The sequence below is a fragment of the Balaenoptera physalus genome (assembly GCF_965194825.1).
Source record: "Balaenoptera physalus genome assembly, chromosome: 11".
NCBI classification, from domain to species: domain Eukaryota; kingdom Metazoa; phylum Chordata; class Mammalia; order Artiodactyla; family Balaenopteridae; genus Balaenoptera; species Balaenoptera physalus.
In genome coordinates, this window is record NC_138896.1 from 54888540 (window position 1) to 54910046 (window position 21507).

At 36.9% G+C, this 21507-nt stretch overlaps 1 protein-coding gene across 4 annotated transcripts in view; it reads left to right on the forward strand.

Moving 5' to 3' along the window:
* The window catches only part of ZCWPW2 (zinc finger CW-type and PWWP domain containing 2), a 141225-nt gene that overhangs the window by 57750 nt on the left and 61968 nt on the right, over positions 1-21507 (forward strand). For 3 of the 4 annotated variants that reach the window (XM_082415137.1, XM_082415139.1, XM_082415136.1), the window contains exons 2-3: positions 4929-5282; positions 18922-19081. In XM_082415137.1, the coding sequence (XP_082271263.1) occupies positions 4929-5282; positions 18922-19081 (514 nt within the window). Of the gene's footprint in view, positions 1-665; positions 4822-4928; positions 5283-18921; positions 19082-21507 lie in introns of those variants that run through there. The other variant, XM_082415138.1, reaches the window with a different exon arrangement.

The following is a 21507-nucleotide window of genomic DNA, read 5'->3' on the forward strand; positions in this document are numbered from 1 at the left end:
ACAACAACAACAACAAAAATTCTCTTCATTAACTGGTAACAGAAGGAAAACAATTTTTTGTTACCTTTCAATGGTCTCTACCAAAAAAATGCATATATGTTTGACTTTATAGTCAAATAGTAGACTCATTCTCTTTAAAATTAGAAAAAAAGTCACGATAATGCTTTCTATTCAATATTATACCTGTCCTAGCCAGCATAATAAAAGAAGACATAAGGATTAGAAATAGAGAAAGAAATAGAAAGCTATCATACACACACACACAAACATGAGGAAGTACACTAAATTTGAAGTGAAATGCAAAACAATGCCTTGCCCAAGGATATAGAGCTGGTGAGGAGCAGAGCCAGGAATTCACATTTCATTTGGGTCCAAAGTGTCTGGAGTCAACAACTTCTAATCTACTGTCTAGTGACCCACTTCAACTGTAATACAAAATGCAGTATTATTCCTCATAAATTTCCTTGCCAAAGTATTACCCAAATTAATATATATGTGTGTGTGTGTGTGTGTGTGTGTGTGTGTGTGTGTGTGTGTGTGTGTATATATATATATTAGCAACATTTCAAAATCTTCCTTTAGATTTTGTTCTTCCTGTTTTTAGATTTTTTCCACTCTTTCAATATGATGAACAGTGCACAGTGAATATTCTTGGTCGCTTTAAAAATTTTTTTTAATTTTTATATTTTATAATTAATTTTTATTGGAGTACAGATGCTTTACAATGTTGTATTAGTTTCTACTGTATAGCAAAGTGAATCAGCTATACATATACATATGTCCCCTCTTTTTTGGATTTCCTTCCCATTTAGGTCACCACAGAGCACTGAGTAGAGTTCCCTGAGCTATACAGTGTGTTCTCATCAGTTATCTATTTTATACATAGTATCAATAGTGTATATATGTCAATCCCAATCTCCCAATTCATTCCACCCCCACTTCCCCCCTTGGTGTCCATACGTTTGTTCACTATGTCTGTGTCTCTATTTCTGTTTTGCAAATAAGATCATATATACCATTTTTCTAGATTCCACATATGTGCGTTAATATACGATATTTGTTATTTTTCTGACTTAGTTCACTCTGTATGACACTCTCTAGGTCCATCCACATCTCTACAAATGACCCAATTTCATTCCTTTTTGTGGCTGAGTAATATTCCATTTTATATATGTACCATATCTTCTTTATTCCTCTGTTGATGGACACTTAGGTTGCTTCCATGTCCTGTCTATTGTAAATAGAGCTGCAATGAACATTTTGGTACATGACTCTTTTTGAATTATCGTTTTCTCAGGGTATATGCCCAGTAGTGGGATTGCTGGGTCGTATGGTAGTTCTATTTTTAGTTTTTTAAGGAACCTCCATACTGTTCTCCATAGTGGCTGTATCAATTTACATTCCCACAAACAGCATAGGAGGGTTCCCTTTTCTCCACACCCTCTCCAGCATTTATTGTTTGTAGACTTGTTAATGATGGCCATTCTGACTGGTGCGAGGTGATACCTGGTTGTAGTTTTGATTTTCATTTCTCTAATAATTAGTAATGTTGAGCATTTTTTCATGTGTTTGTTGGCCATCTGTATGTCTTCTTTGGAGAAATGTCTATTAAGGTCTTCCGCCCATTATTTGATTGAGCTGCTTGTATATTTTGGAGATTAATTCTTTGTCAGTTGCTTCATTTGCAAATATTTTCTCCCATTATGAGGGTAGTCTTTTCGTCTTGCTTATGGTTTCCTTTGCTGTGCAAAGCTTTTAATTAGGTCCCATTTGTTTATTTTTGTTTTTGTTTTCATTATTCCAGGAGGTGGATCGAAGAAGATCTTGCTGCAATTTATGTCAAAGAGTGTTGTGCCTATGTTTTCCTCTAAGAGTTTTATAGTGTCTGGCCTTACATTTAGGTCTTTAATCCATTTTGAGTTTATTTTTGTGTATGGTGTTAGGGAGTGTTCTAATTTCATTCTTTAACATGGAGCTGTCCAGTTTTCTGAGCATCACTTATCAAAGAGGCTGTTTTTTTCTCCATTGTATATTCTTGCCTCCTTTGTCATAGCTTAGGTGACCATAGGTGCCTGGGTTTATCTCTGGGCTTTCTATCCTGTTCCATTGATCTATATTTCTGTTTTTGTGCCAGTACCATGCTGTCTTGATTACTGTAGCTTTGTAGTATAGTCTTAAGTCAGGGAGCCTGATTCCTCCAGCTCCGTTTTTCTTTCTCAAGATTGCTTTGGCTATTCGGGGTCTTTTGCGTTTCCATAAATATCGTTAAATTTTCTGTTCTAGTTTTGTGGAAAATGCCATTGGTAATTTGATAGGGATTGCATTGTTTCTGTAGATTGTTTTTGGTAGTATAGTTATTTTCACAAAATTAATTCTTCCAATCCAAGAACATGGTATATCTCTCCCTCTGTTTCTGTCATCTTTGATTTCTTTCATCGGCATCTTATAATTTTCTGAGTACAGGTCTTTTGCCTCCTCAGGTAGGTTTATTCCTGGGTATTTTATCTTTTTGTTGCAATCGTAAATAGGATTGTTTTCTTAATTTCTCTTTTTGATCTTTCATTGTTAGTGTATAAGCATGCAATAGATTTTTATGTATTAATTTTGTATCCTGCAACTTTACTAAATTTATTCATTAGCTCTAGTAGTTTTCTGGTAACATCTTTAGGGCTTTCTGTGTATATAGTACCATGTCATCTGCAAACAGTGACAGTTATACTTCTTCTTTTCCAATTTGGGTTCCTTTTATTTCTTTTTCTTTTCTGATTGCCATGGCTAGCACTTACAAGACTATGTTGAATAACAGTCGTGAAAGTGGATACCCTTGTCTTGTTCCTGATCTTAGAGGAAATGCTTTCAGTTTTTCACCATTGAGAATAACGTTTGCTGTGGGTTTTCCATATGTGGCCTTTATTATGTTGAGCTAGGTTCCCTCTCTGCTTACTTTCTGGAGAGTTTTTATCATATATCAGTGTTGAATTTTGTTGAAAGCTTTTTCTGCATCTATTGAGATGATCATATGGTTTTTATTCTTCAATTTGTTAATATGGTGTATCACATTGATCCATTTGCATATATTGAAGAATCCTTGCATCCCTGGGATAAATCCCACTTGATCATGTTGTATGATCCTTTTAATGTGTTGTTGGATTCTGTTTGCTGGTGTTTTGTTGAGGGTTTTTGCGTCTATGTTCATCAGTGATATTGGCCTGCAGTTTTCCTTTTTGTGATATCTTTGTCTGGTTTTGGTATCAGGGTGATGGTGGCCTCATAGAATGAGTATGGGAGTGTTGCACCCTCTGCAATTGTTTGGAACAGTTTGAGCAGGATAGGCTTTAGCTCTTCTCTAAATGATTGATAGAATTCGCCTGGAAAGCCATCTGGTGCTGGACTTTCGTTTGTTGGAAGATTTTTAATTACAGTTTCAATTTCATTACTTCTGATTGGTCAGTTCATATTTTCTGTTTCTTCTTGATACAGTGTTCAAGGTTGTACTTTTCTAAGAATGTGTCCATTTCTTCCAGGTTGTTCATTTTACTAGCATATAGTTGCTTGTAGAAGTCTCTTATAATTCCTTGTATTTCTGTGATGTCAGTTGTAACTTCTCCTTTTTCATTTCTAATTTTTTTGATTTGAGTCCTCTTCCTTTTCTTGATGAGTCTGGCTAAAGGTTTATCAATTTTGTTTATCTTCTCAAATAACCAGCATTTAGTTTTATTCACCTTTGCTATTGTTTTCTTCATTAGGTTAGTTTCTTTTAAGTTTATTTTCTTTGTATACATTCAAATGAGTGGGATTAATAGGTCAAAAATTGTGGCTATGGCTATTGAAATATATTGGCAAATTTTATTCTAAAGCGATTTGTAGTGATCATGGAAAGGTATATGATTATGTGTGTTTCTAATTACACAATTAACTCTTGGATTAAGAGCTTCTTTAAATGGTGCTTATATTCGATAGTGGTTGTTCTACTAATTTATTAATATGGTATATGTAAGTCTTTTTTTAAAAAACTAAGTTTTGTATTACAAAATAAGTTGCTGATAGTTTTATTTGTATTTTAGCTATATTACTTATTTTTTAGTATACATGTAACTATTATTATTGAAGCTAGAAGTCAGGGGCTAACTCATATAACTCTAACGTTTTATATGTTTAAAATTTTCATGATAAAAACCCTCTGAGAAATTTTTTTCAAATCACTTGAATTAATAATGGTTAAAAGGTAAAGCTATATAAGCAAAAGAGTCCTTTAATTTTTTAAAAATAAATTTCAAATTTTCACGTGGTGAAATATTTTGCTGCCTTTGGTTTTCCTCAGAATTAGAAAAGGGGATCAAGTCACACTATGTCCACCATATACTGAAGAGGCAGTACAGCCTAGTGGATAAGACCATACATTTAGGGAGAAAACTGCCTGCATTTAAATACCAGCTCTGTCACATAGTAGCTCTGGGACTTTAAATAAATTACTTTACTTTTCTAAGCTTTCCTTTTCTCTCCAAAAGTGCTCATATTGAGGTTGTTGGGAAGACTATATAAGCTGTGTGCATAAGGTACTTAGAATAGTATTTGGCTCATAGTCAGCACTGAATAAGACTTAGCTGTTATTATGGCAAAAGTACTGGATATATATTAGATATGTACTGACTGGTAATAGAATAGATATTATAGTAAACCTCTACTCCACTTCTGCTCCATCATACTTTTCTTATTTTTAATTTTGGAGCATTTTATAACCAGAGTGATTGATGTTTCTGTTTTGTTCCTTCGTTTCTGGGTAGGTGGAAACATAACATGTTCAACATGTACAGAGAAGAGGTGGGCAAAAAAGATATAAAAGAGCTACTTCTCGGATTTTGGCTTGAACTTTCTCTCCTTATACACTGAAATCGTATTCTTTTATTTTCCTGTTATTTATTTTCCAGATTAAATGCATTTATGGAAAAAGGAAAATTGAATAGTAAGATGATAGCAGAATATTGTAATACGGCAGTGGATTCCTCAGTGGAAAGCAACATACATGTAAACAAAGTGTGGGTTCAGTGTGAGAATGAAAGTTGTTTGAAATGGAGATTTTTGTCAAGTGAGGATGCAGCCAAAGTTGATCACAGTGAACCATGGTACTGCTTCATGAACACTGATTTAAGGTACAATAAGTGCTCTGTCTCTGAAGAAGACTTTCCTGAAGAGTCTCAGCTTCATCAAAGTGGATTTAAGATCGTCTATTCACAGCTCCCTCTTGGAAGCCTGGTTTTGGTAAAATTACAGGCTTGGCCAAGGTAAGATTTTTGTTGCTGTTTTATAATAAACTGTTGAGGTATAGTCTTGCTAAGTTTATTAACTTTCAAAACTTTTCAAAGAAGCAACTTCTTCCCTATTGTTGTCTAACTTCTTATTTATTATTTTTTGATCTCATTGTTATTCTTTCCCTGACTTCTTTGGGTTTAATTCTTCTTTTTCTAGTTTCTTAAACTGGAAACTTAGATAACTGACTCATATCTGTTTCCCTCCTTATATGAGCAATTAAAGCTATGAATTTCTCTTATTAAGTACTTCTTCAGTTATATCTCACAAATTTTAATATGTTGTATTTTATTACTATTCAGTTTGTGATTTCTTCTTTGAAATGAGTTATTAGAAGTGTGTTTTTAAATTATAAAATATGCAGGATTCTAAAAATGTCTTATTGTTATTGATTCCTAATGTAGCTGTTGTAGTCTGTTTCATTGAATCTTGATTTATGGCACAGGATGACCTATCCTGAAAAAAATTTATATTCTGTAACTGTTGCCTAGATGCCTAAAACAGTTTTTTCTTTTTCTTTAGATATTTGTATATTTACTGCTGTATGGCTCAGTTTTTCCTGTTCTGAGTTTATTTCCCAAGTATGCAATGTGCATTTTCAGTGTATGGTTTCAAATTTTTTATTTCAATAACATTTTTTTTTTAATTTTAAGCAGTTTATTCAGTTGCATTGCTTTGATTTTATTCTGGGACTTCTGTAGTACTGATAGTGAATCTTCTTTGGTTAGCTTTGGTATTACTTTTTTCTTCCACTGTTATCATCTTTTCATTTTTTTAATTTAAATATTTTTCCCTTTCCATCTTTTATTTTTCTGAAGGAGTTACAAATTGAGCTTATTTTTTCTGTGTTCCTTCCAGTTTAGTCTTTATTGAAAACTTTATAATTTCTTTCATGAGTTTCGATGCCTCTCTTTTTATTTTTCTTAATTTTTAAATTATTCTAAACATCTTTACTGGAGTATAATTGCTTTACAATGTTGTGTTAGTTTTTGCTGTATAACAAAGTAAATCAGCACTATGTATACATATATCCCCATATGCACTCCCTCTCGCGTCTCCCTCCCACCCTCCATATCCCACCCCTCTAGGTGCTAACAAAGCACCTGTGCTGTGCGGCTGCTTCCCACTAGCTACCTGTTTTACATTTGGTAGTGTATATATGTCAGTGCCACTCTCTCACTTCTTCCTAGCTTACCCTTCCCCCTCCCCATGTCCTCACGTCCATTCTCTATGTCTGCATCTTTATTCCTGTCCTGCCCTTAGATTGTTCAGAATCTTTTTTTTTTTTTAAGATTCTGTATATATGTGTTAGCATGCGATATTTGTTTTTCTTTTTCTGACTTACTTCACTCTGTATGACAGACTCTAACTCCATCCACCTCACTACAAATAACTCAATTTTGTTTCTTTTTATGGCTGAGTAATATTCCATTGTATATATGTGTACCACATCTTCTTTATCCATTCATCTGTCAGTAGACACTTAGGTTACTTCCATGTCTTGCTTATTGTAAATAGTGCTGAAATGGACATTGTGGTATATGACTCTTTCTGAATTATGGTTTTCTCAGGGTATATGCCCAGTAGTGGGATTGCTGGGTCATATGATGGTACTTCTATTTTTAGTTTTTTAAGGAACCTCCATACTGTTCTCCATAGTGGCTGTATCAGTTTACATTCCCACCAACAGTGCGAGAGGGTTCCTTTTTCTCCACACCCTCTCCAGCACTTATTGTTTCTAGATTTTTTGATGATGGCCAATCTGACTGGTGTGAGGCGATACCTCATTGTAGTTTTCATTTGCATTTCTCTCATGATTAGTGATGTTGAGCATCCTTTCATGTGTTTGTTGGCCATCTGTATATCATCTTTGGAGAAATGTCTATTTAGGTCTTCTGCCCATTTTTGTATTGGGTTGTTTGTTTTTTTGCTATTGAGTTGGATGAGCTGCTTGTAAATTTTGGAGATTAATCCTTTGTCAGTTGCTTCGTTTGCAAATATTTTCTCCCATTCTGAGGGTTGTCTTTTGGTCTTGTTTATGGTTTCCTTTGCTGTGCAAAAGCTTTTAAATCTCATAAGATCCCACTTGTTTATTTTTGTTTTATTTCCATTTCTTTAGGAGGTTGGTCAAAACGGATGTTGCTGTGATTTATGTCAAAGAGTGTTCTTCCTATGTTTTCCCCTAAGAGTTTTATAGTGTCTAGCCTTATATGTACGTCTTTAATCCATTTAGAGTTTATTTTTGTGTATGGTGTTAGGGAGTAGGGAGTGTTCTGTTTTCATTCTTTTACATTAGCTGTCCAGTTTTTCCAGCACCACTTATTGAAAGGACTGTCCTTTCTCCATTGTATATTCTTGCCTCCTTTCTCAAACATAAGGTGACCGTATGTGCATGGGTTTATCTCTGGGCTTTCTATCCTGTTCCATGGATCTATATTTCTGTTTTTGTGCCAGTACCATACTGTCTTGATTACTGTAGCTTTGTAGTATAATCTGAAGTCAGGAAGCCTGATTCCTCCAGCTCCATTTTTCTTTCTCAAGATTGCTTTGACTATTTGGGGTTTTTTCTGTTTCCATATAAATTGTGAAATTTTCTGTTGTAGTTCTGTGAAAAATGCCATTGGTAGTTTGATAAGAATTGCATTGAATCTGTAGATTGCTTTGTGTAGTATAGTCATTTTCACAGTATTGATTCTTCCAATCCAAGAATATGGTATATCTCTGCATCTGTTTTTATCATCTTTAATTTCTTTCATCAGTTCCTTATAATTTTCTGCATACAGGTCTTTTGTCTCCTTAAGTAGGTTTATTCCTAGGTATTTTATTCTTTTTGTTGCAGTGGTAAATGGGAGTGTTTCCTTAATTTCTCTTTCAGATTTTTCATCATTAGTGTACAGGAATGCAAAAGATTTCTGTGCATCAATTTGTATCCTGCTACTTTACCAGATTCATTGATTAGCTCTAGTAGTTTTCTGGTAGCATCTTTAGGGTTCTCTATGCATAGTACCATGTCATCTGCACACAGTGACAGCTTTACTTCTTCTTTGACGATTTGGATTCTTTTTATTTCTTTTTCTTCTCTGATTGCTGTGGCTAGAACTTCCAAAACTATGTTGAATAATAGTGGCGAGAGTGGGCAACCTTGTATTGTTCCTTATCTTAGTGGATATGGTTTCAGTTTTTCACCGTTGAGAACAATGTTGGCTGTGGGTTTGTCATATATGGCCTTTATTAGGTTGAGGTAAGTCCCCTGTTTTCCTACTTTCTGGAGGGTTTTTATAATAAATAGGTGTAAGCTTTTGTTGAAAGCTTTTTTGGCATCTATTGAGCGTTTCATATGGTTTTCCTTCTTCAGTTTGTTAATATGGTGTATCACATTGATTGATTTGCGTATATCGAAGAATCCTTGCATTCCTGTGATAAACCACACTTGATCATATTGTATGATCCTTTTAATGTGCTGTTGGAATCTGTTTGCTAGTATTTTGTTGAGAATTTTTGCATCTATGTTCATTAGTGATATTGGCCTGTAGTTTTCTTTTTTTGTGACATCTTTGTCTGGTTTTGGTATCAGGGTGATGATGGTGGCCTCAGAGAATGAGTTTGGTAGTGTTCCTCCCTCTGCTATATTTTGGAAGAGTTTGAGAAGGATAGGTGTTAGCTCTTCTCTAAATATTTGATAGATTTCGCCTGGGAAGCCATGTGGTCCTCAGCTTTTGTTTGTTGGAAGATTTTAAATCAGTCTCAATTTCAGTGCTTTTTTTTTTTTTTAATTTTTATTTATTTATTTATTTATTTATGGCTGTGTTGGGTCTTCGTTTCTGTGTGAGAGCTTTCTCTAGTTGCGGCGAGCGGGGGCCACACTTCATCGCAGTGCGCGGGCCTCTCACTATCGCGGCCTCTCTTGTTGCGGAGCACAGGCTCCAGACGCGCAGGCTCAGTAATTGTGGCTCACGAGCCTAGCTGCTCCGCGGCATGTGGGATCTTCCCAGACCAGGACTCGAACCCATGTCCCCTGCATTAGCAGGCAGTTTCTCAACCACTGCACCACCAGGGAAGCCCCAATTTCAGTGCTTTTGATTGGTCTGTTTATATTTTCTATTTCTTCCTGGTTCAGTCTCAGAAGGTTGTGCTTTTCTAAGAATTTGTCCGTTTCTTCCAGGTTGTCTATTTTTTTTGGCATATTGTTGCTTGTAGTGATCTCGTATGATCCTTTGTATTTCTGCAGTGTCAGTTGTTACTTCTCCTTTTTCATTTCTACTTCTGTTGATTTCAGTCTTCTCCCTTTTTTTCTTGATGAGTCTGGCTACTGGTTTATCAATTTTGTTTATCTTCTCAAAGAACCAGCTTTTAGTTTTATTGATCTTTGCTATCATTTCCTTCATTTCTTTTTCATTTATTTCTGATCTGATCTCTTTGATTTTTTTCCTTCTGCTAACTTTGGGGTTTTTTGTTCTTTTTTCTCTAATTGCTTTAGGTGTAAAGTTAGGTTGTTTATTTGAGATGTTTCTTGTTTCTTGAGGTAGGATTGTATTGCTATAAACTTCCCTCTTAGAACTGCTTTTGCTGCATCCCATAGGTTTTAGGTCATCGTGTTTTCATTGTCATTTGTTTCTGGGTATTTTTTGCTTTCCTCTTTGATTTCTTCAGTGATCTCTTGGTTATTTAATAGCATATTGTTTAGCTTCCATGTGTTTGTATGTTTTACAGTTTTTTTTCTGTAGTTGATTTCTAGTCTCATAGTGTTTTGGTCGGAGAAGATACTTGATACAATTTCGATTTTCTTAAATTTACCAAGGCTTGATTTGTGGCTCAAGGTATGATCTATCCTGAATAATGTTCCATGAGCACTTGAGAAGAAAGTTTATTTTGTTGTTTTGGATGGATTGTCCTATAAGTATCAATTAAGTCCATCTTGTTTAATGTATCACTTAAAGCTTATGTTTCCTTATTTATTTTCATTTTGGATGATCTGTCATTGGTGAAAGTGGGGTGTTAAAGTCCCCTACTATGATTGTATTACTGTCGATTTCCCCTTTTATGGCTGTTAGCATTTTCCTTATGTATTGAGGTGCTCCTATTTTTGGTTCATAAATATTTACACTTGTTATATCTTTTTCTTGGATTGAACCCTTGATAATTATGTAGTGTCCTTCTTTGTCTCTTGTAATAGTCTTTATTTTAAAGTCTGTTTTTCTGATATGAGAGTTGCTCCTCCAGCTTTCATTTGATTTCCATTTGCTTGGAATATCTTTTTCCATCTTCTCACTTTCTTTCAGTCTGTATATGTCCCTAGGTCTCAAGTGGATCTCTTGTAGACAGCATATATACGGGTCTTTTTTTTGTATCCATAAGCCAGTCTGTTCCTCTTGGTTGGAGCATTTCATCCATTTACATTTAAGGTAATTATCGATATGCATGTTCCTATTACCATTTTCTTAATTGTTTTGGGCTTGTTATTGTAGGTGTTTTCCTTCTCTTTTCTTTCCTGCCTAGAGAAGTTCCTTTAGCATTTGTTGTAAAGCTGGTCTGGTGGTGCTGAATTCTCTTAGCTTTTGTTTGTCTGTATAGGTTTTAATTTCTCCGTCGAATCTGAATGACATCCGTGCTGAGTAGAGTAATCTTTGTTGTAGGTTTTTCCTTTCATCACTTTAGATACATCATGCCACTCCCTTCTGGCTTGCAGAGTTTCTGCTGAAAGATCAGCTGCTAACCTTTTGGCAGTTCCCTTGTATGTTATTCGTTGCTTTTCCCTTGCTGCTTTTAATATGTTTTCTTTGTATTTAATTTTTGATGGTTTGCTTAATATGTGTCTTGGTGTGTTTCTCCTTAGATTTATCCTGTATGGGACTCTCTGCTCTTCCTGGACTTGACTGACTATTTCCTTTCCCATATTAGGGAAGTTTTCAATGATAATCTCTTCAAATATTTTCTCAGTCCCTTTCTTTTTTCTTCTTCTTCCTGGACCCGTATAATTTGAATGTTGATGCGTTTAATGTTGTCCCAGAGGTCTCTGAGACTGTCCTCAATTCTTCTCATTCTTTTTTCTTTAGCCTGCTCTTCAGTAGTTATTTCCACTATTTTATTTTCCAGGTCACTTATCAGTTATGCTGCTATTGATGCCTTGTAGAGAATTTTTAATTTCATTTATTGTGTTGTTCATCATTGTTTATTTGTTCCTTAGTGCTTCTAGGTCCTTGTTAAACGTTTCTTGTGTTTTCTCCATTCTGTTTCCAAGATTTTGGATCATCTTTACTATCATTACTCTGAATTCTTTTTCATGTAGCTATTTCCTTTCATTTCTTTGGTCTTGTGGGATTTTACTTTGCTCCTTCATCTGCTGCGTATTTCTCTGTCTTCTCGTTTTGCTTAACTTACTGTGTTTGGCATCTCCTTTTCACAGCCTGCACGTTCATAGTTCCTGTTGTTTTTGGTGTCTGCCCCCAGTGGGTAAAGTTGGTTCAGTGGGTTGTGTAGGCTTCCTGGTTGAGGGGACTGGTGCTTGTGTTCTGGTGGATGAGGCTGGATCTTGTCTTTCTGGAGGGGAGGATTGCATCCAATTGTGTGTTTTGGGGTGTCTGTGGACTTAGTATGTTTTTAGGCAGCCTCTCTGCTAATGAGTGGGGTTGTGTTCCTGTGTTGTTAGTTGTTTGGCATGGGCTGTCCAGCACTGGAGCTTGCTGGTCGTTGAGTGGAGCTGGGTCTTAGCATTGAGACAGAGATCTCTGGGAGAGCTCTCACCAATTGATATTACATGGAGCTAGGAGGTCTCCAGTAGTCCAATGTACTGAACTCGGCTTTCCCACCTCAGAGGCTCAGTACTGACACCCAGCTGGAGCACCAAGATCCTGTCAACCACACAGCTCAGAAGAAAAGGGAGAAAAGAAAGAAAGAAAGAAAAAAGTAAAATAAAATACAATAAATAAGTTATTAAAGTAAAAAATAAAACAATATTATTAAAATAAAAACATAAAAAAGTAATAAAAAAAAAAGAGGAGAGCAACTAAACCAATAAACAAATCCACCAATGATAACAAGTGCTAAAAACTATACTAAGATATACATAAATTTCAGAAACTAATCAGTTGCATACAGCAAACCCCAAGTCTACAGTTGCTCCCAAAGTCCACAGCCTCAGTTTTGGGATGATTTGTTGTCTATTCAGGTATTCCACAGATGCAGGGTTCATCAAGTTGATTTTGGAGATTTAATCTGCTGCTCCGGTGACTGCACGGAGAAATTTCCCTTTCTCTTCTTTGTTCGCACAGCTCCTGGGGTTCAGCTTTGGATTTGGCCCCACCTCTGTGTGTAGGTCGCCCTCTGGCATCTGTTCTTCACCCAGACAGGACAGGGTTAGAGGAGTGGCTGTTTAAGGGGCACTGGCTCACTCAGGCCAGGGGGAGGGAGGGTATGGAATGCGGGGCGAGCCTGCAGTGGCAGAGGCTTGGGTGACGTTGCAACAGCCTGAGGCATGCCGTGTGTTCTCCTGGGGAAGCTGTCCCTGGATCACAGGACCCTGGCAGTGGCGGGCTGCACAGGCTCCTGGGAGGGGAGGTGTGGATAGTGACCTGTGCTTGCACACAGGCTTCTTGGTGGCTGCAGCAGCAGTGTTAGCGTTTCATGCCCGTCTCTGGTGTCCGCGCTGATAGCTGTGGCTCATGCCCTTCTCTGAAGCTCGTTTAGGCGGTGTTCTGTACCTCCTCTCCTCGCGCACCCTGAAACAGTAGTCTCTTGCCTCTTAGGAGGGTCCAGACTTTTTCCAGGACTCCCTCCTGGCTAGCTGTGGTGCTCTAGCCCCCTTCAGGCTGTGTTCATGCAGCCAACGCCAGTCCTCTCCCTGAGGTCTGACCTCTGAAGCCCGAACCTCAGCTCCCAGCCCTCACCCGCCCTGGTGGGTGAGCAGACAAGCCTCTCAGGCTGGTGAGTGCTCGTTGGCACCGATCCTCTGTGCGGGAATCTCTCCGCTGTGCCCTCTGCACCCCTGTTGCTGCGCTGTCCTCTTTGGCTCTGAAGCCTTCCCCCCCACCACCCACCCCCCACGCCCAGCCCCTGTCTCCGCCAGTGAAGGGGCTTCCTAGTGTGTAGAAACTTTTCCTCTTTCACAGCTCCCTCCCACTTGTGCAGGTCCCGTCCCTTTTCTTTTGTCTTTGTTTTTTTTTTTTCTTTTGCCCTACCCAGGTACGTGGGGATTTTCTTGCCTTTTGGGAGGTCTGAAGTCTTCTGCCAGCGTCAGTAGGTGTTCTGTAGGAGTTTTTCCACATGTAGATGTATTTCTGATGTATTTGTGGGGAGGAAGTTGATCTCCACGTCTTACTTCTCTGCCATCTTGAAGGTCCTCTCCCTCCTCTTCCTTTTCTCCCGTCATCTTGTTTTCATTTATATTCAACTATTCTCCATGAAAAATATATGTTTGCTTTCATTGGGAGACTGTGATGGGCTTATGTAACACACACACAGAACACACATGAGAGGCCTTCAAGTCAGTACCTAGATTTGTGCTCTTGCTCTGTCACTTACCGTTGTGGGCTGAATTGTATTCCCCCAAAGGTCGTAAGTTAAAACTCTAACCTCAGAATGTGACTGTATTTGGACTAAGGGCCTTTAAAGAGGTGATTAAGTTAAAAGAGGCCAGTAGAGTGAGCCCTAATCCAATCTGACTGGTGTTCTTGTAAGAAGAGAAAACTTGGATACAAGGGGAGACACCAGGGGTGCATGTGCACAGATTAAAGACCATGCGAAGACAGAGCACGAGGGCAGCAGTCTGCTGGCCAGGGAGAGACCTCAAGAGAAACCAGACCTGCTGACCTTGATCTTGGACTCCTAGCCTTTAAAACTGTGAGAAAATAAGTTCTTGTTGTTTAAGCCACCCAGTCTGTGATACTTTCCTATGGCAACCTTAGCAAACCAATACCCTTAATATCTTTGCAGAGAGATTCAACCAATACACTTAATATCTACCTCAGAGAGATTTCCACACCTCAGAGAGATTTGGAATGTTACACATCAACTCTGAGTAACCTTTTGTTACTGAGAGTTTTTCTAAGGATAAAATATGAAATGTTGTAAAAAGATATGTATATTAATTGACCTGTGTAATTAGGATGGGCATGAAGAGGAACTAGATGGTTATGTATATGAACACTCATTTTTGAAGTTACTTATGAAGGTATTTGTAGTCTCATTGTCATTTTTTATATCTCTAACATTTTGAAAGCAGAGCGTTTGTATTTTCTACTGGAAATTCTGAAGTTTCAATAACTCTCATTCAAGAAATGGGTTTGCATCTTGTCACTATATCTGAAATATTATGTTAGAAATTTGATTAGGAATTTCTTTTGCAGTTTTGTACTTGTAGCTGAGGGTTAGGATTTGAAATACAAATGAAGCATGTTTTACTCTAGTCCCTAAATTATCTCCAGTCTGTGATTAGGACCGTCAAAATGCTGCAGAATACAGCTGTAACTACCTTCTTGTTGTTTGGAAAGAGTAGAATGCATTTGGCATGTAGTCACATATATTTCTTTTTATAAGCTAAGTACAAATGAGCACAGATTTAAAATACAGATTAAGGAACTCAAATCTGTTGCTGTATTGCTTATTCATTTCCACAAATACAATAGAAAGATGATAACAAGATAAATTGCAGTAGTAGAATATAAAGCTGAATTAGCCTACTAAAAACAGCCAAACATCAGTTCTTAATTAAGAAATGTTATAGACCCTGAAATTTCAAGTGGGAAGACCAGTCAGCTGGCTACAGAGACGCTTAACAGTGTAGCATTATCTGGGTCAATTCTTGTTAGGCCGTGTCCTTACACGTAGCTTTTGAAGGCTCAGAAATTCAATCTTATCAACATCCCAGAGTTATTCTTTCCCAGAAGAGTTCATACTTTCCAATAAAGCTAAAGAGAGACTGATACAGAGTCAAGAAATGTCTGCTTAATCTTTAAATAATAAAAATAAATAAGTTAAGAGAATATCATTTTGTCTATGGTCAAGCTCCATGGAAAATCAAATTATAATAGTTATATTTATCACCACATTGTAAGATAGCACACACTTACATACTTATAAAATACTTATGCAGCCTCTTGCCTTTGAGTAGTGCCTATGTGAGCTTGAGGGTGGGGCTGTCTGCATTACTAGGAAGAGAAAAACTATCTCTATAATGTTTAAGAAGTCTTGATTTTTAAAGATTGATCAAATACATTGTATTTAGCTAGAAAGAGCAAAGAAATTAAAAGTAAAAAATAACAGTGCATCTCTCACTTAGTATAGGAAAATACAGTATCAAGCAGAAACTAGGCATATTTACACAGACATTTTACAATGATTTTTCATAAGTATGGAAATTAATTTATAGAAAATATATTTGCATTTTAAATACTGTAGTCTAAACAGGTTAGTAATCAAATATGCCTTTAAGTTAACAAACCAATCCAGTGATACTTTTTAGATATAGTATATACATTTATAAATTGAGGTTTCTACTAGATCCTTTCAGTATTATAAAATAGTATTTGATTACTTCTCATTTGCATACTTTTGCCTGTGGATTTATATGTGTGTGGATGAGAAATTTCCTCTTCCCAACGGTCCCTGCAGTTAGGTATAGCAAAGAGATTTCTTGGAAAGTATGACATTAAGTTAGTGATGATTCCAACTCATCCATTTTGTTTCCCACAGATTAAGAATGAGGCCCAAGTAAATCTGCTACCTTCTTAAACATCCAGACCACAGTTTGAAAATAAAAGTTATATATTTCTTCTCGTTCGGTATAAATACATGGCAGCTGTTATAATGCTTAAGCTTCAACTTATTGAAGGCAGTAGCCAACTCATTAAAGATCATTTCCACTGGATAAGGAATGTGTAAGACATCAGTTTCTTTGTAATGTATTTTCACTTTCCTTTGAAGTTTCTTGTCCTGCCAAAATTTCCATTTCCTCCTGCAAGTGGATTTCAACACCTGATGTCTATTTGACCTTGTTGTGTTTGTACATTTTACCTTCCACCACCCACAGGTTCTGAGATTGACCATACACTTTCCTTGTAATTCTGACACCCTTCCATTGGGTGGCCTATTCTTACTGTCTGTCTCCACCTTTAAGCCCCCAAACAACACTCAATTTCTCCTCAATATGAAAGTGAAAAATCAGGAAGTAGAAATGCACAATGCACTATCATCATTGACAGTTTGGGAACTCAAATTGAGGTCAGAGTGAGGGCAAAAAATGGACATCAACTTCTTTCTTCAATCACAGGAAGTCAGAGACAATGATGGATGTAGCAGCTGGAGAGAAGTAATCATGTTTTCTACATGTATTGCCTCTGCTCAGCTTTTCCTGTAGTTTGGTACATTCTGTTTTAGCTGATGTGTACAGACTAGGAGTCAGACAATTCCTTTGCACCACCTGAAAGTACCCCAGTTATTTGGACATTTCATAATACTTTTCATAATTCATCTTTAAATCAGTATGCAATACTTTCTGTAATAAAATATGTTTTAAATAATGAACAGAAGCTTTTTTCTTTTTTTGGTATCTAATTCTTTTTAGGAGTCATCTCTTTTTGTTTATATTTTATTGAGTAATAATTTAAATTGAATACTCTGGGACCCAATAGGTTCCACTTAAAAAATAGTTATATCAGAATTTGTGTCAGAAAAGTAGCAGCTCATCTTACACATAATAACTGCAGAATCTTTCTTTCATGTGTTAAATATCAGAAATCCATTTTGTGAGGCTGTTTTACACTGAATGGAGTAGGTACTGTTCATAAAATTGGTATTGGGTTGACAGTAATCCTTATTAAAATTGCTGTGAAGTGCAAATCACCTAGTATTAAACATGAGCCCCTTACCTTTTATAAAGAGTTTAAACAAATATGATGTAACAATCATAGTTTGGTTGTTTTTAAAATAGCTATTGATCATATTGAAGGACCCACTTGTTCCTTGACTTCTGATAAGTTGGGGGTCTCCATTGCAGCTACCACTCATTCTTAGTCACTCATTTGCCTGTTGAAGTCCCCTTCTTTTGAGTGTGTTCCCTCAGCAATGTAGATTTCCATTGTAGATTTAAAAGATAAACTGCACTCAAGTTTAACTCTCAAGCACAGCCCAGTAAGAGTCACCAAATAGCAATAAGATACCGTGACATGAGCCTGATAACAACCAGATGGTCCTCTTCATTTAGGTCCTGAACTTTCACTTGACTTTCCATTATCATTTCCAGTTCTTCTTTGGCTTACAGATTGTCTGACTCAATTTTTAATTCTCTAGCCCTTATTTTCCCACGGTTCTGGGGGCTAAAATTCTGAGGTCAGGGTGTCAGAGGGTTGATTTCTTCTCAGGCCTCTCCTTGGCTTGTAGGTGGGTCTCTCTTTTTGTGTCTTCTCATGGTCTTCCCTCTGTGTGTGTCTGGGTCCTAATCTTCTCTTTTTATAAGGAAACTAGTCATGTTGGATTGGGGCTCACCTTTTAACTTAGTTACTTCCTTAAAGACCCCCTCTCCAAATACAGTCACATTCTGAGGTACTGGCGGTCAGGACTTCGACATATGAATGTGGGTTGGTGGGATGACATAATTCAGTCCATAATGATGGCGCGTTACAGTATTTTAATTTGCCAGAAACCAAAAATCTGTAAAGCACATGTTCATTTGAACTTTGAAACAGCGCAGTGAGGAACCAAAGTTACAGTGAGGCCTAGTTACCTGCTTGAGGCCTCTTGTCTGGTAGAAGGCAGAACTAGAGCCTGGGCCTTCTAATTTGAACTTCTCTACCTTTTTCGCTCTATGGTACTGCAAACTGAACTTGTTAATTGTAAAGATAATTGAACTTGATAATTGTACAGATAATTATATTATAAATAATAGAACTTGATAATTGTACAGATTTTTGAATGCTTGGGTATATTAGATATGCATATTTTGGATCTTGATCTGTAAAATTCAGTCAGCTTTCTGCTGTACATTCCCCTAAGATTTATTTTTAGTAAAGAATAAACCTTATTTGCAGTACTGAGGATTTTTAGCCATTTGGTCACTGCCAGTGGAACAGATGTGGTGGGGGAGGGATAACACAGAACCGCTGGCTCTATTTCTACTTTTCTCACAGTTGTTACAAAGTTCAGTGTCAGAAGAGCCCGAACCACTTTGGCAGTCCTGGTTCACGAATCGCTAGCTCTCTCCTACCCCATCAGAAGCCCTGTCAGTGGGTTAACATTTTAGTAGTTAATCATTCTGATTGGTGAGAGTTGATTCAAGCCTGCCATGAATCTGATGACTCTTTTTTCTCTTATCTTTCCTATTAGCAGTGCCTAAATGTCTCTTATAGACCCTGGAAATCATTCTTTTGTCTTATGATTCTTTCTCCTCATATCTTATGAATGTCTTAAGTATGTGACTGTTTCAAAGCTTTCTATATCTACAAAGATACAAATGATTACTTGCATCAATTGAATATTCTACTTTTAAAAGATATGAATATGTTTAAAATGTGTAAAACAGTTATTAAAATTCAAAGGGCAAAGTTTGACAGATGATTGTGACAGATATATTAATGTCTACCTTTTTTAAAGCATCAAAATAATAAAAATATTTTCTTTTGAAAGTTGGCCGGGGATACTTTGCCCTGATCCTTTTAAAGGGAAATATGTGACCTATGACCTGGATGGAGATGTTGAACAGTATCACATAGAATTCCTGGGTGATCCCCATTCAAGATCATGGATAAATGCAATGTTTGTTGGACATTATAGTATCACATTAAAGGTAGGTACAGTAACATCAAAACTTTGTTCCTCTTGCACTTGTTTTTAATTATGGCCATTTTGTCTCAGATCCTAAAAGATATATAATTTTTTACTTTTATATTTATATAAACAAAATAGTATGTACTATTTGTTTAAACTCAAATATTTGTATTTTTAAAGCAGCGTCCTCAAAGGAAGTATGGATATAAAAATAGCCACGAGGTAGTTTTAAATTTTATTTCTCTAATGGCAATATAGTATAAATCAACTGAGGACTCTCCATAATTGCCTTTTTTTTTTTTTTTTTTTAATTTATTTATGGCTGTGCTGGGTCTTCGTTTCTGTGTGAGGGCCCTCTCCAGTTGCGGCCAGTGGGAGCCACTCCTCATCACGGTGCGCAGGCCTCTCACTATCGCGGCCTCTCTTGTTGCAGAGCACAGGCTCCAGACGCGCAGGCTCAGTAATTGTGGCTCACGGGCCTAGTTGCTCCGTGGCATGTGGGATCTTCCCAGACCAGGGCTCGAATCCGTGTCCCCCTGCATTGGCAGGCAGACCCTCAACCACTGCGCCACCAGGGACGCCCCCATAATTGCCTTTTGAAACAGTTTTACGATTCCATCATTTGGTAATTTTTTAATTCTCTTGAGAAGATTCTAAGTTATAGCCCTAGCTCACAGGGAAGATTAATTACGGAATGCAACCAGATTTTTCAAATTTCAAACAGTATTTCATTATACTAACTCCTTCAGTATTTTTTGATTCTTTTTAAACTTTAAATCACACGCTACAATTAGTGAATAGACAGTTCTCAAGTTGATGAGAGTAAGTGAATTGGACCTGTTTTCATGGGTTTGGTTTAATTGTTATAAATTAATTCAATTATCTGTATCTGTATTCTAATATTGAAACTTTTCATCTGCAAACCATGCTTTCATTAGAAATCTGATTAAAAAGTAGATGTCAGAAATGTGAATGCCTTTGACTCAATTTGGATGGTTCCTATTTTAGAGTGAGAAGTATGTATATATTCAAATATACATATACATGTATGTACATTTAAGGCATGCCGTTTAATCCACAGTATAAGTAAATCTGTGGAAATCTGAGCTACTTGCAGATGGACTTCTACTATTTTTCTGGCATAAACAGTACCTTTGTTCCATTCAGCTTGAAAGCAGCTGGAAGGGAAGGCTGTTTCAGTAGAAATATTTAAGTATGGAATAACATCACATACATTCATTTCATGGTAGTTGTGAGCCAGTCATTTTAGTATGAGGCATCTTCTCTGCTCGGACATTTCGGATGTGTCCCTGGGCACTTCTGCTGACAACCACAGAAGATAGGAAGGAGTGTTCTCCCTTATGTGTCCCTCCCCTTTTCTAAAAGATAGGGAAACCTAGCTTCTCATGAGGCAGAAATTAGAATCTTAAATATATGACAGTGTGATAAAGAGCAGGGCATTCTTAAGAAATTGTATTTAAACGTACATAAAAAATCAAAGTGTATTTTTAAGTTGTCTGAAGTAATGTTACTCTCAGGATTTGAGTTCTGTCAGGATAAATTTGAATAGTCTGATTCCAGTGAGCATACCATTAATCCCTGGGACAAGGAAAAAATCTGATGCAAAACAAAACTAAACTCAAGAATCGGGAGCCATAAGGTTTTAACCTTCTGAAAGCATTAAAACAAACAGAAATTCTTGCAAAGACCAGGAATTCAGGGCTGCTTAAATTAAATAGGCTCCTAAAGCAAGAATGAGAACAGAAAAAAATAAAGCATTTGTTTCACCTCTTCTGTCCCCTACTCCCACAGCTGGCTGGGTGCTCTGGGTGGATAACTCACTGGGTGACCACAGGCTCTGGGACAGGCTCTCTCCTCTACTGTCATTCACGGTGTCTACCTACAGGCTCGTGTCTCTTACTCTCTTCTTGTTTGTATCTTTTTCTTCACTTCCTCTCTTGGAGCTAATATAATAGGGATGCCTTCTTCTGTGGGTCTCTTCATTCAAGGCTGAAATTTTAGTTCCCCTTTACCTCAGATTCAGCTGGCACATGCCGGCTGCCCTGCTATGCTCCGATTCCCTACTCCTGGCTATCTAAGAATCTCCACTTGCCAGGAAGGAAACTCACAGATGATTAAAAAGTAGACACAAAATGATAGGCATATACAGCTCTCACTGTTTAAGCTGACTATATCTTACTTCATATGTTATTTCAACATTACTTTCTCCTAATTTGTGTAAGCTTAGTTTAACAAATGATTAAATAATATTTCAGAGTTTTCACTGACTGTGGACTATATTTTGCAGTGTGTGTTTTACTGTGGGAGAGAAATAAGCTCTTCTAGAAAGACATTATATGCATTTATGAAAAAATAAAATATTTTTTAGTTTTAGATTCTGAAAACGTTAAGTCTTTTAGTTCGTGTTTGTCTAGTATTTTTTCT